Below are 26,646 nucleotides of genomic sequence, written 5' to 3'. Positions count from 1 at the left end.
TAATTTGCTATAACTTTAGGATTAGTTTCCTTATATCCGTCTGATATCTTCAGACTGATCTCTTATAACCTTCTATTTTATCGTTTATTTGTTATTGTTTCGCCTTTGACTCTCTTAGACATATAGATCTTCTAGTCATACCGAGTCAAAATGGTATATCTACGAGGGTAGTCCCAGATGTACCTGGCTCAACAAAAAGCACGAAAATTTTGGAAAAATATATACTTGATCTCCTTTTAGCTCCATACACTTCTCCTCAAAACAGCCATTAACTGCCGACATCACCTCTTCATTGTTGGAAAATTTTTGACCACCGAGCTATTTTTTGAAGTCTGGGAGCAGAAAATAATCCGAAGGGGCTGAATCTGGCGAATAGGATGCATGAGGTAGCAGTTCAAACTTAAATTTCGCTTAGCCAAATGCCGCAAAAACCGACGCCATGACCTTGCCTGCAATTGGAACGGTTATTGCCTTCTTTGGAGCCGATTCTTCGTTTGTTTTGTTTCGGGTGTGAAGTAATGGACCTACGGCGCAGCTTTATTTCTGTGAAACATTGCCAAACACTCGATGGAAACATCTTCACGTCGCTATTTTTGTTCAATTCTTAGCAAACGCGGCACCCATCTTGCGCACAGCTTTCACATGTTTTTCAGTTAATATGCGGCGTACCACACTTTTTGAAATGCCTTCTATGTCTGCTGGATCGCCCATTTTCAGTCGACGATCATTCAGTGGATTTTCTTATATTTCTGGAGTCGTCACCTTATTTGGTCGACCACTGCGATGCTGGTCTCCGCAGATCGTACGGCCTCGTTTAAACTCTGCTACCTAATATTCTACTGTTGATAACGAAGGAGCAGTCTCACCCAGAGTAGAATCTGGTTCACCTTTTATATTAGTTGGGCTAATGCCTTTCAAAGGAAAGTATTGTATCACATAATGATGATCAATTTTTCCATTGCAAACAACGTGGCTTCTTCAAACTTGAAACATATGCAGTACAGATAGTGTACTTTATAATATAGTGGTATTTTTCAAGCAACTACCGCCATCTCAGGCCGGGTACTTCTGGGACCATCCTCGTATACTTATTAATAGTAATAATTAAGAAAGTAGGTATTCGAAATCGTATAATATCTACAGTTGAATACGTGTTTATTTTGACTGCACTATCAATTTATTTCCTTATTACTTTTAACTATTTCAATAATATGTATATAATTAGTTATTAATGACAACTTAGGACACAGAGAAACTTACGTATTACAAAATAATCAACTATGATAATTTTTTCAACATAACGAGGCATTCTTTCTATACCTATAATATTATTTTATTAAAAATTGCTTATTTTTCCTCTATTTACATTACGACATCCATATCCGGGCAGAGCCGTACTTAATTTATAAGATTTGTTTTCTGTTATATATGAATTGATTTTGAGATTTCTACTTTAAAGTAACTAAGAGAAACAACAGTTTTCAGTGAATTTAAATGAATGCTAAATTACTGCTTTGTCCCTCGAAATGTTCCGAATGAATTTACAAAATGGATTTTCATTTATTCGCTTCGTTTTCAAAAAAAAATTGTAGCATCAAAGATATATAACAACATAATTACCTTAACGAATGTAATGAATACCGTATATAATTCAAAAACTACGCGAATGGTTATTATCCACTTTTCTCGTCGTCGTCGCAAATAAATTGAGTGATTAGTCTCAGTTACTTTTTCACGCGCTTCATCATTCGTTATTGTAAGATTTGCAAAAAATGGAGTTTCAAATAATAATTCAACTACCTGCAACAAACGAGCCGAAATTAGGAAAAAGACATAAGGAGGAAGAAAATTACTGACATATTTTATAGAGAACTTAACTAAAGGATGAATAATTAGAGAATAATATTTACTTTTTACATTAGAGGATAGAATGAAAAGTTTTATTTGAAATTACACTGGATTATAGAGTGAAAATATATTTCTAAAATTTCTTAACTACGAAACAAGACATGGGAGTGAACGAAAATCGAAATGTGCCTGTTTGACACGTATTTGTTAACTTGATATCTATCTATTTACATGAGTTTTTGGCTTCATATATACACGTCAGTGACAAGGCTCAACAAACTTTACACAAAGTTTCAAATAGCTGCTTTCATCCATTTTATTCTAGTAGAATTCGAACAACTACTAAGTCAAGTTGTTTTGAAAAATGTTTAAAATTGAATCGGCGCTGTTATAAAATTTTCGACCAAACAAGGATTAATACCAACACAAATCAAAACCAGAATGAAGGCTGTTTACGGTGACTTTTCAACAATTAGAAATTGGTTGCTTCGCTGGGGACCAGAATCATTAGAAGATTACCTACGTGCAGAAGGTCCTGTGACGGTGACTATTCGAGAAAACATAGTTTAGAGGAAAAAATTGTTTTAAGTGACCGGCTTCTAAAAACAAAAGGAATTGCTACAGAGACCATCATTTCCAAAACAAGTGTTCTGATTATCACGAATGAGCATTTAAATATAAGAAAAATTAGTGCAAAATGACTGTCTTGAATTCTCAACGCAGTGCAAAAGCAGCTTCGAATAGAATGTTGCGAGCGATTTTTAGAGCTTTGCCTCGATGAACAATAAAGTGTAATGTAATCCTATCAATTGTAACGAATGATAAGACTATGGAGATTCCATCGGGAAGCGGAGCAAGTACCAAAAAAGCAAAGGTACGAATAGCACCCAAAGTGATGGCTACAATAATTTGTGACTACTAGGAAGTTCTCTTGTTTGACTTTAAGGAATTAAATACAACTGTAAGCGCGGCATTACTCTAATTACTAAGGCAGTTGCGTCAAAAAACTATTAAAAAAGGCGCGGCAAAATCAGTCGATGTGCGCACTTGCTTTATGATAATGCTCCAGTGCACACTGCTTCGCTTTCCAAGGCTGTACACGAATATGGCTTCACGGAGATTGAACACCAAACATTTAGTCCTGATCTAACACTATCCGACTAATTTTTATTCCCAAAGCTGAAGGCGGAAGTGTAAAAGATTTAATAGCGACGATGATATTGTACAAGATAAAGATACATCATATTTTAATAGTGGCGTAGAATCTTTAGTCAAACGTTCTGAAAAGTGTGTAAAGTAAATGGAAAATAAATTGAAAAACAATCACAGTTTTTTTAAATTTATGACTTTTCTATGTTAGGCTAAGAAATTATGGACTGTACTACGATATGGGTAAGCAGAATTTTTGAATTCGAGTTAAGAGCACTTCGAAACGACAGATTTATTTGAAATTATCCACTCTTATTAAGAACCGATGACAACACAATAATTTCATAAATTTGTAGTATTATCGTTGACAGGACCACCAGTATTGCATGCCAAGAAATCTAAATACTATCTATCTATCCATATTACGATCGGATACACTGATTTGTTAAATATATATATGTATATATATAAATACATCTAAATGTTCTTGATTTTAGGTCTCTTCTGTTTTAAAATTTTTTTTTTTAAATAATTTTTGAAAGAAAGATAAAATTTGACGTATTTAAATGAGAAATTGAAGAAATATATATATATATATATATATATACTATATCGACTGGGTAAATGACTCAATATATATATATATATATATATATATATATATATATATATATATATATATATATATATATATATATATATATTTACTGCCGTAAGATGGTGTTACAGAAACATTTACCGATTGAAAATTGTAGTTTTGAATTGGGCATCGACTATTAAATACAAAGTAATTAATTTTACTGCCATTTACCTATGTTATCGAATTTTGGAGAAAGGTATGAAGGAACATTTAGTCGAAAACAGTATACGAATAGAAACACTTGAGTACTGCAAAAGTACCGAGTAGAATCATATGTAACTTTGAAACATTAGATGAAATGATTAACTTTAAAAACTTGTGAAAATTAATTTTCATCCTCTTTGGATACCCAAGTTGAATACAATTAAAAAAAAATGAGTTACTACGACTATTCATCTATTAGCTTTGTAATTTCTACTAATATAACCGTTCTCGGAATGTAAAGTGCAGCAGATGACGTAGAAAGGTATGTAAATCGTACTTGCCGTCTGCCAGATTTCTTTTGGGATTATTGTGAATTGTAGCGGTATTAATAATGCCGCCAGTTAACCAAATTTTTCATCTAGTTGTATAAAATATTACAGTATCTCTTATACTAATACATTTTCATTGTACTATTTTGATGTAAGTAGTGATTTAATCAGAATAATTAACTTAATGTTTCTAGGAAGAATGGAGAATTTCTTACGTTGAATATTTTATATTGCCACAGGATGTCGTGAGCGATTTTAAGAGCTTCGCCTCAAGGACCAAGAAAGTGCAATGTAATTCCATTAATTATAACGGATGATGAGACTGTAGTCTTTATTATGGTCGAACATCCAAAAAAGATTCCATGGGATGGTATCGGAAAAGGGAGCACGCGCCAAAAAGGCGAAAAGCACCAAAAGTGTGTCTAGAATATTTTGTAACTTACTAAGGTAGTTGCGTCAAAAATTATATAGCCTCAACGAGATCCGTTGGATCGCAGTGTACATGACACCCTAAGCTGCATAGATACATACAACACTTAAAAAAGAATTGTACCTAATCACATTGGTATCTCTAATTCTGAAGTATCTTTGCTATCATTCAAAATTGAACAGGCGATCGAGGACTTTCTTAGATGACCCAAATTTTATGGAAATTTTACTTAATAGAGGAATTTTCTGAAATAACCCTAATTTATTTATAAATTTAGCTTGTTTGATGTTAAAAGAGGGTTAGAATTAAATGCAATTTAAAATGAATAAACATTAGAAAAGTATTTTCAACTGTCATTAAACTTGACGCACCTTTGATACGCAATTATCTTGGCTACGTAAGTCAAAGTGTGAATCTGCCATTTTGGAGTACGTTTCTCCAAAATAGAGTTAGGGAACATTTTCTGAATATTTGGAAGCAAATAACTGCTAATAAATCAATAGAAGGATTAAAGGTTACCTCCAGATGTACAGGTGGTAGATACAGAAAAAATGAATGTCCTGCGGGAAAATAACTGTTGTATTACTCGGAGTGCATGCCAATAATACAGATAATCGTCTGCAAAGTCATTGCAGCCCTCTGTAGTCGGAGTGAAGAGCCTCCTCTAAAATCACAACTGAAAACATTTTTAACTTTATCACGCTCAAAATCTTTTAGAATATCTACTAATTCTGCAGGAGAATTGCAGGACTAGTGCAGTATTAACTCATTTAGTGTATGCATTGCCGTTTGTCTTAGGTAACCTATTTAGACGAATGGTTTTGAAATTATATCTTACCCAGTGGCATCGTTGTAAAAATTTAAAGTTGGCCTGGATAGGAATTTGATTTTTTATGGGTTAATTTCTAATCTAAATTTGTTTGATAAAGAAGAACATATATTTTCATACCGCAGATTTTAAAATCAAAGTTGATCAGATGGACTTGCCAAACCAAACTTTATCTCGTACCAAGAAAATCCTGATAGTTAGAACATTGGACTTTTGCTGAGTTTTTCTTCTTACTTTTGCAGTATGTTACAGCGATACAGAAGTTGAGTTTGCCTTTATATTGAAAAAATCGTGTTTAAGCCTTCATGGAACCATTTGGGAGTCAAATGTGCTACTTGCAGATGTTCAAAACAATATTTGGAATATCTGGTCATGTTTTGAATAATATTGATTCAAAGATCTGGGAAATAAAATTCTTCCTGATATTCATGCATTATAGATTGGTATAGACGATGAAACTTTCACAGCTGCTGTATTAAGCTGCTAAGTATAAAAGTCTTACTAAATTATTTCAAGAAGTCTTGGTTCAGGGATACCAATTTTGGTATGAAGGTGCAAGTGGTCACTTTCCAAGCACAAACAATGGACTGTAATCAGATCCTAAGAGAACGACTTCCTGTGGGTCAGTTTCTATAAGTTTTGAAAGTTTCTCTGGTTGAAAAGAGGTCGTGTGAACGAAATCCACAAAACCCTAATCTTAAACATTTTTCTCCTAAAATTAACGGCCAAAATTTGGTCCGATGTTTACCAGTAGGTAAAATTTTTTATTATATAAAATTAAAGAATGCTACAGAAGTTCTGGCTCAAGCAGACGTATAAATCTGGAAAGATACCCACTTAAAATGGGAATGAATATTAGCAGATATTGAAAATAACTTTGAAAATAACATGGAAGTCAAAAAGGTGCCTCTTGGCCTAAAGAAGGAAAGGAAAAGGCTAGCGAGAGCAAAAAACGATCTTACAATTCAAAAAAGGGTTGTATAAATATCTCTTTTTTTTTTATGTAAAGATTCGCGCGTTCCAAAGTGCAATTGTATCATTTTATAGTCGTTAAGGTTGAAGTTTGAATGTACCTAATCCAAAGTGTAAGTATACTGAAAGTTAACATTTACATAATGCAGAGTGCCATTGTCCTGATAGTTTGTAAAGACAAATTTACAAAACGATTTTCAATAGTGTAATTAGATATTCCCCTTGATAATACTATAAAATACGTTGTATAATTCTTTCAATATCAATAGCAGAAGACAGTTATGCGAAAAACAATAAACATTTCATAAATACGCACGACACTCATACCAAATAAATGAAAAATAATATTTACTGCCCGTATAAAATCTAACAAACCGTCAGTTCACGAGGACTCATCATCTCCACTGGTTACCAATGGAAACATCGAATCATAAACATAAATGCATTTCTATTGGCCAAAGCTATCGGAAGGCGTATGTTCACAATTTCTTTGAAATATCCCTGCTAGACGTTCTGCGATGAGCAGTGGCGTCGCTTGGTAAGATTTATTTAATTCATAAAATTCTTTAAATAAATAGAAATATGGCGTTCTTTACATCATGGGCGAATGAAGACAATAAAATTGCACAGAGTAGTGAGAATAAAGACAGGTATGAATTTAATAATAAAGATTTAGATATACAAATACATGACACAAGTTATTTTAAATATATTCGAATGTTCAGCAATCTGATAATGCAATCATCGCTGAATTAACAAGAGTAAATAAATTTTCCATTTATCGAGTAGTCACAAAAGGGGTTGCGACATTAGAAGTAATACAGCAAAAGTTAGAAAATTATCCAGAATATAATTATATCAGTTAAGAAACATTGCGTCAAGTTTTGTCAGCATGTAGTTTTAAAAACAAAAAATTGAATAAACGGATGGCAATAACCGAATCGTGAAAGATAGTTCGATGGCGAAAAGATTATTTGCGTTAGATAAAAGACTACCGAAGTTGTATTAGAAGAATGGGGTAAAAAAATGCGCAGTTCACGTCTGGTACCCTGTTTAAACCAAACTCCCTTACAGGCAGGTACATTTTACTCGTCTATTTACGTTTTATAATTTAATATTCAGTTGTAACAAGTTAATGAGGTATATTAATGAATTTTTTCCAAGTTCCACTAGGACTACAATTATAAGTGCATCTGTCTAAATAACGGCGTATAATGCCTTCCAATTTACAATGATTCGATTGCCTTTTAATGAATACTTTCTCGCATACGATGTACATATTTTTAAATAAATAGTCTTTGTAATAACATTCTAATAACACCGATTGATTAAATAAAATTTTCAACTCATACTACGCTTATGTACTTTATAATCTAAACGGAAGTACCAAGCACACATAAACCGTTAGATTTAACTTTAATTATAATTGAGTTAATCATTTCCACGTGTGACGTTCATTTACGATTGAGTAATCGCACCGGTGATCTTCCAAGTTGTATATATTAACGTACAACCGATAGTGGGAATTTTCAATGTGTCGACGAGATCTTGAATCCCCCCAAGACTTCAATTACATTTATCCACAAAATTCAAACAATCACATTTCGCCTTTTTATTATTACTATTATATTTATATTAATTTCATTCTTTGACTCATCATATTTCATTAATAATGAGTTTGTAGTTGATTTCAGAACGTATAATGTAAAAATATTTTAATATAAGCTTTGTAGAGGAAAAGAATTCATTTCGGGGCCATCCCAAAACCCATATTAAACTAACTTAGTAAAAAACTCAAACCCAACGAGCATCTCTATCCATGAAATTGAGTTTTTCTTGTTATTTCAGGCTTATTAGATATATCCTTGATTCTGTTATCTTCTATTATATCGTTTAAGTTTTGTGGATTGGCACCTTTATTAGATACTAAGGTTGTCAAAGTGTGCCTCATAAAAAAGTTAATTCCGATTGGTTGCGTATTCTTCGGAAGTATTTTCTACACTTATCTACACAGAATCCTGCTTCTATAATTGTGAATTTTTATGAATTATCTATATTTAAAGGTGATATCGACACAAGCAGATACGCGCCCTTGTTTAGCAAATTCGTAAATTTATAGCGTCGACATATACTTCGGGAGCAATATAAATATTTTTCTATTTCAAATGTAGTTATTACTTTGATTATTCTCCACCTGTGTTTTTTACAATACTGCAGCTTTTTTGCCTCATTCCTGTATTCAATCTTCACATAGACAACAAAAAATTTCCTAATGTCTAAGTTCAAATAGACATTTAAAGCGGCCTTCAGTATTGAGTATTCAGTATACTTCGACCAAATGAAATTGTATTATTCTCTCTCACCACTCACCACTCAGCATTTTTAATTTTAGTGATTAATTTTGCAAAATACCTTCTTACAATGTTTACTGGACTTGGCTATCAATAATTGACATATTGCGTATTCAGTTTCCTTATAAATTATACAAGGTACAGAATTTTTTCTGTAAATGTAAATTGAAATTAATCGATAGAAATTAAATGAGAAGAATTCCGATATTCTTCTACGTAATATGAATGAGCATAATCTCTACTTCACCTGATAAACTCAATATTACCTTGTGAATGTATCCAAAAAAAAATTATCAAATTCTATAACTCCTTCTCATGATCCGCTTTCATATTTTCGTCTTGGTAACGCTAACTTACACAGTTTCTTCTTTATGTCCGTAGTTTTAGCAGAGCTTCGCAGTACAATTAATGACATCAAAAATAAATACTCATCTGGTTTCATTTCAAAATGGCACTTTTTCCAATTGCCTAAGACGGCTATAATTATACCTCTGGATAAAGGAGGAGATAAAAATTGAGCATCGAATTATCGCTCAAGTGCACTCCTTCCCACGTTATCTAAGATCATAGAAAGATTGATCAAAAAGAGGATTTTATTATTATGATGCTATTTTCTCCCTCCTTAATAATGTGTACTCTAACCTAAACAGCCATCACTCCGCTGCAACAACTTTTTGCGATTTTTTTAAAGCTTTCGATAATCATCAAATTTTAATCAACAAATTGCAGTAATACGGTTTCAGGGGACCACCTCTCGCATGGTTCAAGTCAACCTTACAAATAGAAGGTAGCTTGTAAGAGTTGAAACATTGATGTCTTCTTGCAAGCCAATAGAATGTGGAGTGCCCTAAGGCTCAGTACTAGGCTCTATTTGTGTGTAAAATATGTCTATTTGCAGATGAGATGAGAAAGATTTCCTATCCAATTATCCTTAATTAAGTAGCACAGTTAATCAAAAAGCAAAAACACGAAATAATTATCCCGAATATATGATAGCTGCGATCTCTGAAGACGATAATATGGTTATCGAAACGAGCATCAAACAATTGTATATTTGCGAATATTGGTGTTGCGGTAGTAGCTTAAGCGCTCTTTATGAATATCATGGTTCCAGATATTTTAACTAACATATGAAATCTATTAATGATAAAAAAGTCCAAGTAATTTGGATGAAACTTATGATACTCTAATTTTTTTTTTCATAAATTCCACTATAAATAATCGCGTCTTTGTCGTATACTGAAACTTGAGTTATAGCAGAAGAGCTTTGTATGCTTAACACATATTTTGATATTAATATACAGGTATGACGATATAAATATAAATTTCTTTAATTTTATATTTCTTAGACCTTTTAACATGTTTATGCTTCTAAATGTTCTGGATTTTAGATCTCTTCTGATTTAAAGTTAGTTTCTTCTATAATTTTTTAAAGACAGATAAAAATTTGACGTTCCATCTGTCTTTAAACTTTTTATAATCCAATTTCAAATCAGAAAAGACCTAAAATCAAGAGCATTTAGAAGCATATAATTTTACCCTTGTTTTTGTTTGTTTCAAGTATATAGTGCAAGTTGTAACTAAGTTTTTAATTGTTGCTAGATAATTTTCCAAAATGTTCAATCAATTTTTACTCCTAGAGAAGGGATTGTTCAAGAATTAATTACATGAGCTAATATAACTTATATTCTAATATTTGATTCTAAAAGAATTATTACTTGATTATCAACATCTAGAAGACGAAAATTATATCATTAATTGGGATTATATAAGAGTCAAATTCAATAGTTTTAAAATCGGAGTATTTATAAGATTAATATCATTGATGTCCAATTGTTTTAATAGTGATTTTCGGATTGTTAATTTCATTAAGAATATAAATTAATCGTGAAGTGAAGGATTTGCAATAAAAACTAAAGTGATAGTTGTTAAAATAGTTCAAATAATTTCAATTAATTGGCCTTCTAATTAATAACGATGTAAAAATTTATTAAAAAATAATGAAAATAAGAATTTTCCCACTAAAACAGTAATAATACCTAAAATTATTAAAGTATGATCATGAAAATATGATTATTGCTCTAAAAAAACAAAAGTTTTGATTTGAAACATAACTTAATGGTAATAAAGCATGTTTTAATTCTATGGGCTCCTTAAAAGAATATATGTATCAGACCAATTTGTAACAAGCATCTATAATAACTTATTTTTTATTTGTTGTAATTGTCACAAGTGGATTGGTAGGAATTGACTCTTACTAGAAAGAATCGAATCAACTATTGAAAAAAGTTGATTGATTGAGAGAATCAGAGAATAAACAGATCAACTCTTTATGGAAAATCTACTTTTCCTATAACATAAACACAAAATAAATGTAATTGAATAATTTATTTTATTTCTAGCGTTTACTATTATAAACTGGATTGATTCAGTCGTATTTTTCTATTCTGTGAAAATATATACCACGTAACATTAAATGACAACTAGAAAAAACATATAAAACCCGTCTTAATAATAAACTTATACAACCTTATTCAACGCTTTAAAACTAGTTTCTATTTCACATCGTTTTTCGTTTTAGTAACGTTGTTTCTTGACAACTTTGTGTTGGCAACACGTGTTAGTTAGAGTTTTCGTAATTTTCTCGTTCTATCAATAAAAACTGTAAATAAATTACGGGAACCGTATCGGATGCTTAATTGGAAGCATTAGTTACAAACAGAAACATGTGACGTAAACAAACAAAGTAATAATTTCATTGGTTTATATCATAAACTTAGTGTACTATGGGGCTTAAGAGATATTAACTATCAACATAAAAAGTAATAATTTCTAATTAAACGCATCAAGTGTAGAAATTCTGTTGCCATTCAGTTGTACGGTGTAAGTTTCTAATTTCTCCATCTTCAATACGTCCTCTAAACAAATCATTTCTTCTCAAAGTATTTATTAGCTCAATTCCTCCTTCGAGTATTGGTCGTAACCAATATTTATGATTCCGTTCCTTTATACTCGAAAAAATGGCTAGCATAATATCGTCATTAATCGACGACTTTTTTGTCGACTTAATAGTCCTGGTGGAGACAATTAGTCGACTAAAGTGTCCGTTAAATGGTTGGCATCTTAACTCGATGTGGATAATATGCAAATAAAAGTGAAATACAAGTTGGTTACTTGCAGTTGCAAACATAGAAGACGATTTTTCAGTGCAGACCAAGCTAAAGATTCATAATTAATGTGAGTAGAATATTTGATGAATTCCATCACGGTTCTGATATCTAATATTTCAATTACCTGCTAGAGCCACTTGCCACCTGGCCGAACGGATTATGATGTCTGGATGTGAGAGTAGGAGATTGTGGTACTCCTGGACTTGGTGGTACTCCATCCACACCAATTAGTCCTTCTCCTCTGTGGTCTAAAAGATGTTTCACTCTTTGAAAATCTCCCAATTTACTTTGAATTTGTTGTGTGACGGGATCTGCTGCGGACGGGTTTACCTAAAAAAATTAAAAAATAATGATTAAAAACAACCATATGGTTATGGGAACCATAAATATCGGGCATCACTAAATATTATTTTTGTCTTTATTATTAGTTGAAATTAGTGATAGTTTAAGTGACGCGCTTTATGTAAATAACTTGATACCTAAAGATAACCTTGAAGATAAGGGTTTTGTGTTATGAAAAATCATAATCCGTTTCGATTTGCTTCCTAGAAGGGGGATCACATTTTAGTGTAATTTTTTTATCCAACTGAAAAATAAGCAGCTCAGTTCAATTAACTCATATTTTATAATACGAAAAAATCTACATGGGAAATCAAGTCTAATGGCTTGAGTGATAGTTTGTATGTAACTAAGTCAAACACCGTTTTTAAATTACATAAAATAAACTATAGAAATATAAATATTTAGTAGAAGTAGAAGAAAACAGAAATTTCATTTCATAACAAACTAAAAATTGTTTAATTTGATTCCATATTTCGGTTATTATAAATAAGACTTCATCTATACTTATAGGTGACTGCTGTAATGCTAAGTCAAATACTCCCATTAAGTGTTCGATCTGGTTAACATCAGGACTTCCTAGTGGTTAATACAAAGTAAGGATATCTAATCCTGGGACTTTTACAACGTCCTAGTTACATGTAGACGTACATTATCATGCATTAATAGTAAAAAGTTTATTATAAATGAGTCATGCGGTTCTAAAACATCTGTTATTTAGCGATCGGCTGTCAAACAACCGTCCTAAATCATAGCTTAGCCCCTATAAGCCTCCAAACTAGTGCAACCTCATACCACAACATTCGTACATTCATCACGGTTGTCTTTTGATGTTCTCGTGCAAATCAAAGACGGACATTGTGTTTACTGCAATTGATATTGGAAGAATTATACCACCTGATTATTGTGTTTTCAGTATCATCTGAGTAGAAAACAAAACTTCACAGCGGCACGTTGTTCACTCAAATTTGCCATTAGTGAAACGGCACTAGAAAAAATGGTTACTAGTGATGAACAGAACATGGCAGGTCAACGGCCCGTGCGGCACTGAAGTGGCGACGAGTTGCGCTAGACAGAAATCAGAAAAGCTTCACCCATGGCAATGCTACTTCGGTTACTTTTGGGTACCTCCTCGTATAGCAAGTCGTAACTCCGCCTGTTATATGAAAGTATGTTAGAATCGCAATAGTCTTACCCGTTCTAAACCCAGAAAAAGAAGGATTGTTTATAATTCCATATCTCACAATCCTGTTATTCACAATTAGATTGAAAATATCTATAATAATTATCACAAGGGTTGCTACTTCTTCATTCTTCATTAAATATGAAAGCATGTTTTCAGTATTTTTGACTACAAGGGTTGTTACCTAAATTTGAGAACTGGCCACATTCTCAATGTGAATATGTCAAATATGACATTGACATCTAAAAATTTGACCATGTCGGGCAACCGTGTTTCGTTGGTATTCCGAATTGAATCGTGGTCGCACTTTGTTAGAGAATTTCGAGGTCATCCAAAATCGGCTGTTTGGTCATAAAACAACGATGCTGTGCGTAAAATTTGGTATAGTTAGGTGAGATGAACAAGTACAAGATGAACAAAAAAGTAGTCGTTGAGACTGGAGTCCGATGAACAGGTTGGTTGTTTCGCGAAAAGTAACTTGAATTTTCCCTAGAACAATCTGCTGAACTTCATCTGCGCATGTTTTTGATCAAAAAATATTGGGTCTTGCCTTGCATTGCACGTTGTATTGCATCATGTCAAGATCGTGACAGGCGACGAATCATAGGTCTATGCATATAAACTCGAAACTAAACAACAATCGACTATATGGGTCTTTCAAGTTATTCGCCAGCTTCGAAGCAAATGGTTGCCTGTTTTTTCGAAATAACTATCATGTCCCCACCGTTCCATTAGAGCAACGTAGTACGATCAATTCTGATTAGTAAATCAGTATTTGTTTGCTGGAAGTACTCGAAAAAATCAGGGAAGCCAATCGCAGAAGATGAATCATTGTCCACACATCAGTTCAAATAAAAACGTTTTTGAACAGTCAAAACTTCTTCTTATCAAAAATTAATTGCGAGGTTAACATTTTTCTACACCTGAAGAAGCGGTCGATGCATTCAAATTACATGTTATGGAGGTACCTCAATCGGAATGGAAAAAATGGCTTCGATAATTAGTGTATTGATCTCAATGAAGAATATTTTGAAAAATAATAAAGCAATATCCACTTATAAATATTTCTTTGTTTCAAAACTTAAATAGCAACCCTCGTAATCTATAAATTTTTAAATTTCTAACGAAGGAAAAGCTGAGAATCGACAAAAAAATGATTTATTTCATCATGAAAATGAAAAACATTCTAATCGACTTTACAAAATATCCATAATAAATAATAGATTCTCAATAATCTATATTTGCACTTTGCACTCATTAGTTGCCTCGTGTAACAAAAAAAATTTGTTTTCTTCCTCTTTTACTTTCCTCAACTAACTTTGAACAAACTATAATAAATTTTAACCAAATATGAAACTATTAATCACCCAGATTAGTTTTTAGATTGTAACAGGTTCTGCTACAAAATATCATGCGTTGAAAGTTATTTACTGTATTATAATTATACAAAGCCCACATTTTATTTACCGATTAGTTCATCACCCACCGTGAGAATCTCTAGCTAAACAATCATGACTCATGTATCTCCTCGCAGTGTAGTGCGCAAAGTGCATCAGCGAATGAATTAAACGATTCCACTTCCCTTCTACGGATAAATTAATCATTAATTTATTTATATCATAAAGGCGATACTAATCTAGCTGAGGCTTTGATGTTGCTTTACAACTAATAATCGTTACTCAATAGGAATTAAAGACGTGTGAATTTACGGAACGCTATTTACATGAAACTTTGTTCTTAATAGTTTAATAAATACAACACAAAGTGAGAATGATAGAAATGTTAATATGCCATAAAAACGAACTGTTCATTTTAAAATGTTTTTGAACATATAAAAGTTGTCTTCTCAATCAGAAATAACTGCTTCTCGATGAATAAGCTGTACATTATATTAATACGTAGAAATATTTTTACAACAATGTATTTTTAAGTTATACAGTGCCGGTTTAATCACTACCAACGTTTTAGACGTAATTTCTACGGTGGTCCCTAACTGCTATTCAAACCTATACGGAAAAAAGGAAAAGGAAATATTGATAAAACCAAGTATTTAAAACATTTATTGAAAAAAAAACTAACAACATTTGACTTTTCTATCTTTTCTCTCGGTAAACTATTGCTGCTGATTTTTTCAGCAATTTTTCATATAGTTGTCAAGTGTTTCAATCTAAATTAAGATATTGTCGATCACTAATAAGTTTCATTCAACTAAGAAAAAGTCTCCACTAGCAACCGTTATGGACGAGACACATTTGTCATATACCACTCCGATCCGACTCCGGTCCGATTTTGCTAAATAGAACGGATCGGTGCGGGATCGGAAGGGGTGAGCACACATGTCCTGCACGCTTCAGAGTACTTTCCGATTTCCAGCTCTGGCTCGATACATTCGCCACTCTCACCAGTCCCGATGGCACTTTGTTTAGAAGAGGAAGATGAAGAAAACCGGAGAGATTTCATGGAGAACAGAGGAAAAGGCAGAATTCGGGTACATTCTGCTTGGAAAAGAAGATCCGTAGAAGGAGAATATTATACATTCTTACCTCATCAGTTGGATGACGATACAAACATTAACCTATATTTTAAAATGTGATGGCGGTTCTTTCGCAACTTTTTTCTAGATCATGTCTTTGTAGTCGGCGTTTCGGTACTGCTCCTTTGTCTAGTCATACAGTACTGGATACTTCACCACTTTTTGAATAAGCTCTTCCGGTTTTATACCCGACATTGTAGCCAATTTAGTAACAAAAAACAAACATTGCAAAAACACAAAAATATCACAAATTCCAATCGCCACGCGTCCTGCAGCCGTGAAACGAATAGACTGTACGATCGGAGCACGATCGGATGCATGATCGAATTCGTGTAGGACTGGAATCGGACACGTGTGAGCTACGGTGCTCAAACCCTTTCCCTCTCAGACACTCGTCCGATTATATGATCGTAGTCGCATGATAGATGTGTCTAGGCCTTTATGGGTTAGTCGACAATATTCACAATGTATTTGGATATATGATGGGAAGTATGACTTGTGAAGTTTGAGTGACCTTTAATTAAAAAAGTTACTTTACTGCAGAAAAAATATTTTATTTTTCAACTTTCTTCCTTCAATATACTTAATTTAGCGAGTTAATGAGCTTTCGAAATTTCCGCACAATACGTATATCATCACCTTCTTCAACAGAAAGTAACGAAGGGAGCTAGATCAGGTAAATATGGGAGCAGAAGCGGAAATAAATCGTAACGCAGTTCGGTTAATTTTTCTACAACAAAAGGGGATGAATCTCGTGATGAAACATATGCGGGGGTTTTTCTGAAATTCCACACAAAAATTTGACAGTATAATATCGGCCCTTTATTGTTCTCCCTTTTTTAAATAATAAATAAAACAGGAATTGAAATTCCAACAACGTGGTTTGACCTAATTGGCCGAAAAAAGGGAATGAGATGCATTGTTTCGACTGTATTTTTATTTCTATGGTGTAATGGTTTACTCAAGTTTCATCTACAGTAACATATCGATAGAAAAATTTACTTGTATTTCATTAAGATACGCAAACATTAATTGCAAGCGACCTTTTAATCTGCATATGCAAATGCTGCAGCCTCCATGCAGATAACTTTTTCATGTGTAACCTTTTATGCAAAATCTTGCATACCTGATCGGTAAAAAAATTTACTTTATTAGCTATCTCACGTACAAGGGAATCTTATTAACAATTTTTGGAGGAGTTGAAATAAATGACGGCCTTGGACGTTCAGCATCATCCGTGCTCATATGACCACTTCTAAAAGCATAGAGCAACTTAAAAATTATTGCATGGAACGGAGCACTTTAAGGATTATTTTAGTAACTAGAAGTTGTTTTCTCTACATACAGTTTTCTTTATATATGAGTATAAAAACTAATCGATCGGGCAGGTTTATATGAAATTTCATTAGATGACATAATAAACAAGTCGGAAACTAACAGCATCCTCACCGTAGCGAAAGTGAACCACCGAAAAATCACTTTCGTTCTTATGAATCGCGATTCTTTATGAAAACAATAGGTTAATCGCATTTTAATCAGTTGAAAAAAATTCGGACTTATGAGTTCATCACATGGCCTGCAATCATCTATATTTAACAACCACTCGTTAAATTTTCCAATCAACAATTGATGTGTGATGTCCAAAAGACAGTTCAAGAATTCAACTTAAATTTTCGTTGTTTGAGTTGTTTACAGACACTTGAAACATTCATCTTGGTCTAAAAAAGAATAAAATCGTGCAATGATTTACTGTGAATTTCGATGTGGATTAAATTAACAGCTCGCTTTTACTTAATGGAGCTCCATTTCGAGTCACAGTGATTCGCTGGGTTTGCGAATTCAATCGTGATCGTACTCACATACATTCAATATTGTATGAACATTTGTATGTTAGAAATCGCAGAAGACGAATCATTCTCCTCTACGACAATGTGAGCTCTCACATATCAGTTCAAACAAAAACGTTTTTTAACAATCAAAACATCGGATTGATGGGTCATTTGCCAACAAACAGTCCATGTTTGGCACCTTATTTTCGCAGATCAAAAATAATTTCGAGACCTGCGTTGATCTCAATGGAAAATCTTTTGAAAAACAATAAAGCCATATCCAATTTTAAATATTTGTTACTTAAAACTTAAGTAGCAACCTGGTATAATTCGAAATCTGACCATATTAACAAATTTTGAAAGATGTTTATTTATCTACCAAAAATCGGAGATCAAAATGAACAGAAACACTTAGTAGTTAGTTATAGAGATTCCGATCGAGAAAAATCAATTATTATTACTCAAGTTCAATAAAAAAATGAGAAGACGCGTTTTTTTTAGAGGAAAAAATTAGATAATATTAGCTTGACAAAAATATTGCACAAATATTGTATGATTGCACAATCGTTGAATTGTTTGATGACAAAAATAAGTTGTAACTAGATATCACTATTGCTTTTTCATTTCTTTGTGTATACAATATGAATATAAGAAATAGTAGTTGTTATTATTAATTTAAACGTTGTTGAATAGATAAGAGTCTACTCATAAAGTAAATTGTAAACATTTCGATTGGGTATAAGAAAAAAAAACTTTGTCTTACTTTGTCCTAACAATAACATACTGTACAACCCCGTATAAATTTCTGTAATAGAAATTCCTTGGACGTTTTGCAGAGTTTTGTGGAAATTCCGGAGATCCCTTCGGAAGACTGCTGATGATGTTAGTGTGAGATCAGTTTGAAACATTAATAAGAAAAATAATTTCCATCCTTACGAATTAACGCTAGCGCAAGGATTATCTGGAAATGATCTCGAGCGCAGAATAAAATTTCACCATAGTGAAAACGATGGAATAAGCAAAGTTTTTGTTAAATGTTACAGTTAATTGAGATGGAATTTCTGGAATCGTTGGTGATATTCATACTGAGGACACTGACCAATACACCAACACTCACAATTACACTGTTTGTCGTGTGTTACGCTAACCAGAAATAATCCTCTCCAGATAGTCTACATCATCAACTGGTCATTGCTGATAAACCTGCTGTTTTAAGTAACCCCATAAAAAAGTCAAGGAGAGTCAAATCAGAAGACCTAGGAGGCCTAAAAATATCTGAATACCTGTGAATCACCTTCCCCTTAAACATATTTTCAAGGAGAACTCTAACGTTTAATGTACTATGAATGGAAGCACCGTCTTGTTGGGACCAATTTGTCATACGTTCTTGTAACGGAAGGTCACGCGTTACGATAACCAAGTTAACATCTTCAAGGGCTGAAGGTAAGGGACTGAGTTTAGTGGTAGAGTAAACAGTGTGTTCAGTATTACAGTTAATGGAACACAAATGCCTTTGAAGTTGATGTTTGAGCAAGGATTCTTGGGCAATTCTTAATAGAAGGCATTGTGAACGAGCCTAATTATTTAGATTTGTTTAGAAATCAAAAAGTTCTTACGTTAGTAAGTTTTCCAATTGAGATGCATTGAAAGCGAATGCACGAAAGATTGGCTAGCAAGCCCAATTTATCGCCTGTTCATTTTTTGGGAAGGGATATCTCAAAAACATGACATAAGCCCGAAGAACTAATAATACTAATAACAGCCGCTTGAATAATAAATCTGCAGTTCCATGTCCGATTTTTCTTAAAGACTTAAAAACTGTCAAATCGAAGAAGGAAGACAATTTCAACATTCACATTAAATAAGATTTGTTACTGTCAATTGCTTCTGCAAGAAGAACATTCTCATGAATCATTTTTCCTAAAAACCGTAGGATAAATAACTACTGGAACAAGTAAGTATGCTAAAAGTTTATTTAAGAATAACGTACACCCTGTGTACTTCTAATCCACTTACGCAGATGATCTAATGTTGTAAATCTAAGAGGAATCGAAATACTAACAAATTACGTTACTTTATTAACAAGCTGTATTAAATTATCATTTAAGTATGAAACTATTCCGTTTCGATTAAAATAGTTGACAATACTGACAAAACATAATTTTCCCTCAATAAGGTATTACGGTAATGTTTGTTAGCTTCATATCACACGCATTTGTGCTATTTGGAATATTTTGTCTAATTGAAAATCCCGAACCGCTGTCAACGGGTAATTATTAATCTGAATGAAACCATCATTTGATGGAAATCGTTATTATATGAAGCAGAATTTAATATTCCAATATTTAAGAACTACCATATTCAAATCAGCGCTTCTATAGACTAGCTATTAATTTACAAATTATATCAACCCCACGATTAATTAAATTGAAAATAGATAAAATCATCATAGAATGAATAATTAGTTATATATAGTTTCATTACTGGGATATATTGTATGAAAAATAAATTTAATGATCCTATTATAATATAATGCAAGAAAATCCTGTAGAAAGTCAATTTCTAGTTTAAATATAATACCTCGCTATGTAAAAGATTCATCCTTCAATTGAATAGCTTCAATTTCAAATTAAAAGGTATTTCCATTCCATCCTCAAAATGGCTATGGCTTTAAATTTTATAACAGAGATTTATAAAAAAGAAATTTATAAATTTATAAAAAAGAAAGACCAGACCTCATTGAAATACGTCTATTGTCGAATGTACGAGGATGTATTGATGTCTAATTAGCCTATGCCAGTTCCATGCATAAACAAAACTTCTTAAACCGAATTGTTACAATGGATGATGGTACATTTCTATCCAAAAACAAAGCAACAATCGATGGAATGGCGACACTCTGGTTCTCCAAGACCTAAGAAGTTTCGTGTCCAAAAATCTGCTGGAAAAGTTCTTGCTTCAGTTTTTGGGATTGCCATGGAGTAAACATGATTGATTTTTTGGAAATAACAATAACTGGAAATTACTATTCGATATTACTGACTACTTTAAGGGGAAAAATAAACGAGAAAAGACGCGGAAAGCAATCCGCAGGACAACGCCCCTGCACACAAATCTCATGTTGCCATGCAAAAAATTCGTGATTAGGGTTTGCATCACTAGAACACCCCTCTTATTCACCAGATTTGGCTCCGTCCGACTATCATCTCTTTCCTCAACTGAAAAAAAGTTTGAAAGGTCGTAAATTTTCTTCAAACGAGGAGGTAATAAAAGCTGTGGTTTGCAGAGCAAGAAGAAACATTTTTTTTGAAAGGTCTAGAGACGTTGCAGGTTCGCTGTAATAATAGTATCCAATTAAGAGGAGAATATGTTGAGTAAAAAAATATTTTGACATTAAAATTTTGTTTGGTTCTATTGTAGGCTAAGAATTATTCAATATATCGTCGTATGTAACCCTCTTACTTCTCTTCACTAACCAATAATAAAAATAAGTTACAATTCAACGTATCTATTGAGAGACTACACTAGGCAGTCGGTGCAGGTGGTTGGCCATTGATTAATTTTGGTTATCAGAAAGAGCATCATTCCAAGACATTCGTTCCATTAAAGAAAAATCTAACGTAAATGTTAACCAACATCTAATAGCAAGAGATATTATTCACAAAAAAGGTACATGGTTGGGTTTGTTTTTGTAGCTCGTGCGTTTTAAATATCCCGTTAGTAAGAATTCTAATAGCCTAAGATCTGTTAAATATCAGCCATGTCTCCTTTTTCAGCAAGAATATTAAGAAGAGATATTAGTCGACATAAAAATTATAATATGATGGTGCACAATTCGGTGCACAAAGAGTCTACTGGTATTATTTTATTCAAAATAATTTATTTTTTCATAATTACAACATTACAGTACCAAAAATTGTTCAGGTTTTCTGATATTATAACGTTGTATTTAACGGATTTGTTAATTTTGTTGCTGCGTATTAACAAGTATTTATTTTCAGTCTAATCTTGACCTAGTTTCGTGTACTTGGTTTCACCTTGTTGCAATGTACTGTACAAGGTACTGATTTGAATATATTCCTTCGGGGAGATAAGCGTTATAGACCATTAAGTAAGCAACAGCTATTTACAGGAGATTGAAGAATCTCCCCAGGGAGCTGTCACCAATCATCATTCCTTCAACATGAAACGATTCATTTTCATCGGTTATATACCAAGAAAAAACTAAATATTCATGTCTTCCAGTAGGTATGGAATAATTTATGTCCCTAACTTTGATGATCAGATATAGTAATGACAGATAAATAAAGCTGTAATAGTTTTTTCTGCAATCTGAACCTGCTTTTGAGATGTTATATCTATCTCACAGCGAGAATATAGAACTTCAAACATGTGATTATTATTATACGGGCCTTTTCAAATAGAATCATCTGATTTGATAGGTTTATATTTTTAACGCTAATGATCATATAGACATAAAGGTACAGTTCTTCCAATGTGAATTGCAAAAGACAGTTATGCGAGGAACAATCAATATTTCATAAATACGCGCGGCACTCATACCAAATTAAGAAATGAAAAATAATGTTTGATGCCCTTAATAAAATTGGGTAAACATCTAACAAACCGTCAGTCCACGTGGACTCATCATCCACTGTTAACCAATGAAAACATCGAATCGTAAAAATAAATGCATTTCTATTAGCCGAAGCTGCCGGAAGGCGTATGTACAAAAGAGTGTCGTCGTTTGATGAGATTAATTTAATTCATAAATTTGTTTAAATAAATAGAAATATGGCGTTGTTTAGATCATGGGCGAATGAAGACCATGAAATTGTACAGTGTAGTAAGAATAGAGACAGGTATGTATTAAATAATAAATATTTAGATATACAAACCCAGCAAGTTATTTTAAATATATTGGAATGTTTAGAAAAGGAAAATATTCAGCAATTTGATAATGCAATCATAATAAGAATTGCTGAATTTACCAGAGTGATTTTTGCTTTGAAATTTCGTTTTCCAGAAAAAACTCATTACCCTGTCCGCCCCCACGGAATTGCTGTCCCACGTGTTTCGTTGTTTTAGTTAGTTAGCAATTGTTACTCCGCTCTGATGTGAGTAGAAAACATATTGCAGATAAATGAACAGCAGGAAATGCAACAAGATGAAACAGAAGAAAATCCAGACGCGGAAAATAATGTAGGACCATCTCATGATGAAGCACATCTCTCAAATGGTTTGGAAAACAAACAGAGAGGACACTGTGAGTTTACTACAGCTGAAACGAATTCTTGATATAGCAGTAATGAAGAGAAAAATTAGCTTATCTATGTCAAATGCCAATTACCAAATATTTTATACGAAATTAAGTTCATTATTAAATTATTATTATTTTTGAGTAAAAATATTATTATTTATCATACATTCGATTATCCAGACTTTCGATTATACGAATCCTTAACAACAACAATTAGTCCGGTTATTCGAGTTTCCACTGTAAGTGCTGTTTGCAAAAATATGTTGATACTATGAAAAAATGCAGGTATAATATGTATAAAATGAAGTGACTAAGCTTTTTTTGCTCATCGTACATCATTAGCCTCGACTAAGTTGAATACGTTTAAAATTACATAGGACTCCTTATAAAATTACTTAATAACGAAGTCACCTGGTATACGTAGATTCGTAATGTATACACGAAAATGTTTTTCTTATTCAAGTTTCAGGAAGTTTGGAAGTATAATATTACCGTTGTAGTGGTCACGAATTGGCATGTCAATTCGTGACCAGGGACGTCTCAAAACTCTTTTAGTTATTACGAACAAACTAAAACCGGATCGCGATTTTTTGGTAAATACACAAAATCATATTTTATATTAATAAAGTGATATTACTCGCGTGAGAATTTTTACTAACGAAATATATGGCGGGTCAAGTTGTAGCATTACATTATTTACGAAAATAAAAATATTGCTACAATTTTTCTGAAACTAATAACATTTTTAATTGCAATTAATTGAACTTAAGTTAGCTGCGAACTACAAGGTTGAGAAGCGCTGGTCTTTGTGCGGACATGTGACAAGAAGAACTGTTTTTGTTTCTGCATAACTATTACGAAGACAATTTTTTCTTAGTTTCATTATTGAAAACGTTTGTTCGTACAAACAGCTTATACCAAACATAGCCAGTATTTTCTGAGTGGGCAACTACATTTGCTTATTGTGTCCTAGATAAGGACTTATAAAATTCCAATTTGTTGGTGTTCAAATGGGTAGCGCGTTCGACGACAGACGCACCTACTCGAGCTTCATTTTCGGTTTTCGCTCATATCCCCGTCCGCGCTCGCACATGTTGTTTTATGTGCGACGTGCACTGCCATTATTGCCAATTGATGAGAGTGTAATTTCTGATAATACGAAAGCTGTACTTGACTTTTGTTTGATGGACGCGAGCCGGATTTCAACGCTTTGCGGGTCGGAGATAGCCCGCGGGTCGTAAATTCCCCACCCCTGGCTTAGAACATAGTTAAACGAAAACATGAAATATAGTTATTTCTATTATGAGGGTATAAGTAACATCTACTGGTCAAGAACAATTTTGGGCCCAAGCGATAGCAAGAGTCGGTTATAAAATTCGAGACTAGTAAATACCGCATAATTAGTTCTTAGATTTAATGCGATAGTTTTCGCATGAACTGGTTTCAATAACATCGAAAAGCATGGTTTATTATCAAAAATTGGGAGGAAATGAAATTACTGATTTGTATAAAGTCCAAATGGATGTAGAAGAATCAGAAATTATTGCTTGTCTGTCGCTGCTTGCAGAAAAAAGAGATTTAAAGCAACATGGAGTACTTTCATTTCTCCAACAAGTTTATGATGTAATTATTCCATGCTGAAGTCCAACTTTTTCACAGAGAACAACAAGTATCCTAAACTTCGAGATAAAAAATAATGTCATTGTTAGTTTGACGTATTCAATAGTTATTTATGCAACAAGTGAGTAAAGTAATACTTTTTTTCACGAGTAGAACGGTTTGACCGCAATTCCTACGAGTTTCATACAAATTTTTTACCGTCCGTATGTTTAAAAAATAAAAATAGTAATATTAAAAGTACAACTGTGAGCATTATTAATTTAAAGTGAAGAAGAAGTTACATTACTATTGGTACTTGAATTGGCAACTATTAACGAGTTCAAAGAAATAACATCGCCTAGTTGTATTAGTACTTATTGGATTGTTGAAAGGATCGTGAACATTTACAATGTTGCTTGAAGTCGAAGTAGTTGTTCCCTTTAAAATTTTCACTGCGGAATCCATTTTGTTTTATATTGAGTCGTCTACGTAACCCTCCGCAACTGTGTTGGATTTCCACCGTGTTTCTTTAGTTGAATTATATCACCACTGGAATCCACTAACAGAGATGCCGAAGAGAGTCGAAATGTATGCCCTGTGTAGTTTTTTGGATTAGGTAAATACAAATATGTTGCGATAAGCGAGGGAATTTTTGAAAAGGTATCGATACCTACAACTTAGGTTTCGCATTTTGCATTTCTATACGGCAAAAAGAAAAGATCTGTTTTGATTTGTGGGTCGTTGGTTTTTATATTTTTTTTAAATGTTTACCAAGTTTAATCTATTGTCATATATTTCACCAATAACAGTAAATCGACGTTAAACATGAGTTTTTGTATCAGGTACTGTGATAATTAAAACATTTCCGGTATTATTAATATCGTTACACTTAATTTTACATAATTTCCCCTTTCGCAAAGCTCCTGCGATTCCAAATATTAAAGCAAACTGAAAAATGTTACAAATAATATCTCAGCATTAAAATTTTTTACCTTATACCTTTTGCATGATATAATGATCGTCTGGAGCTTGCAACAGAAACTTATTAATTTCTTCACGGGTAAAAATTTTTTGGGTCTATAGTCAACTGATTTATTTTTTAAATATGCAATCTACGTCGTTATTTACCATTAGGCTGCTTTTCAGTTTTGAATAAGTCGACCAAAGTGCTGAAAACTTCCAGATTTTGGATTTAGTTTCAGAGTAAGCTAGTAAACTCTTTCTGTGAAGCTGTTTATGCCTTTTTTAGTACGCCATTACATAAAAGAATTATATTCTTTTAAATACTGGATTTCTCAGGGAGAAGATTCATAGTCGCTGCAGTTGCGGATTTAACATCTTCTGGTGTGCAGTTTAAACTTTCTCTACTATTACTCTTCATCGCTAATAATAATACTACACTCCTTTTAATTAGAGACAAAACGGATTTTCGTGAACGAATATCAAGAAATAAAAGTGTGGTAGTTTATGGGAGAAACGAATTGACATGAAAAATAAAGCGTTTACAGCTCACTATTTTGATAAAACAATTTTATAATTACGTTAAAAAATGATACGTTACGGTACTGTTTTTAATGCAAAAGCGTGAAAAAATAAGCCGCTGCGGTACTTTTTTTCACGCTTTTTGACCGAGTCAGAAATTACATTCTTTATGAATGCAAATAAATGAAAAAAAAACGTGAATATTATAACGGACGTAGAAAAAGGTATTTCCTATGTTTTAATAAGATTTTTAAGTAAAAGAGATATTTACCACATAAGGTAGAGAGAAAAAGATTGCCTTAGTATACTTTATCTATTATACTAACTAATATACCAGGGTATGTTTTAAAGAATCGCTAATAATACCCATTTGCTAGACAAAAGTGAATTTTACTAGTCAAGGCACAGCCAACGAACTTTGCGCCTGGAAGCATTCATATGCAATCAAGCCGGTTGATTATTTCAAAGAAACCGCCAAATTATTTGAATTTGAATAAAATATTAGCTTTAGTTTCCACTATGGACAGTGGCAATTCGCAATTTTGTATTTAATACATGT

General features: G+C 32.8%; 1 protein-coding gene across 7 annotated transcripts in view; it reads right to left on the bottom strand.

Moving 5' to 3' along the window:
* Nucleotides 1–26,646, bottom strand: part of LOC130893603 (AF4/FMR2 family member lilli) — a 513,028-nt gene that overhangs the window by 124,386 nt on the left and 361,996 nt on the right. For all 7 annotated transcript variants that reach the window (XM_057799827.1, XM_057799826.1, XM_057799829.1 and 4 more), the window contains one exon: nt 11,987–12,192. In XM_057799827.1, the coding sequence (XP_057655810.1) occupies nt 11,987–12,192 (206 nt within the window). The remainder of the gene's footprint in view (nt 1–11,986; nt 12,193–26,646) is intronic.

The sequence above is a fragment of the Diorhabda carinulata genome, chromosome 5 (genome assembly GCF_026250575.1).
Source record: "Diorhabda carinulata isolate Delta chromosome 5, icDioCari1.1, whole genome shotgun sequence".
NCBI lineage: Eukaryota > Metazoa > Arthropoda > Insecta > Coleoptera > Chrysomelidae > Diorhabda > Diorhabda carinulata.
This window is presented reverse-complemented; position numbering and strand designations above follow the sequence as displayed.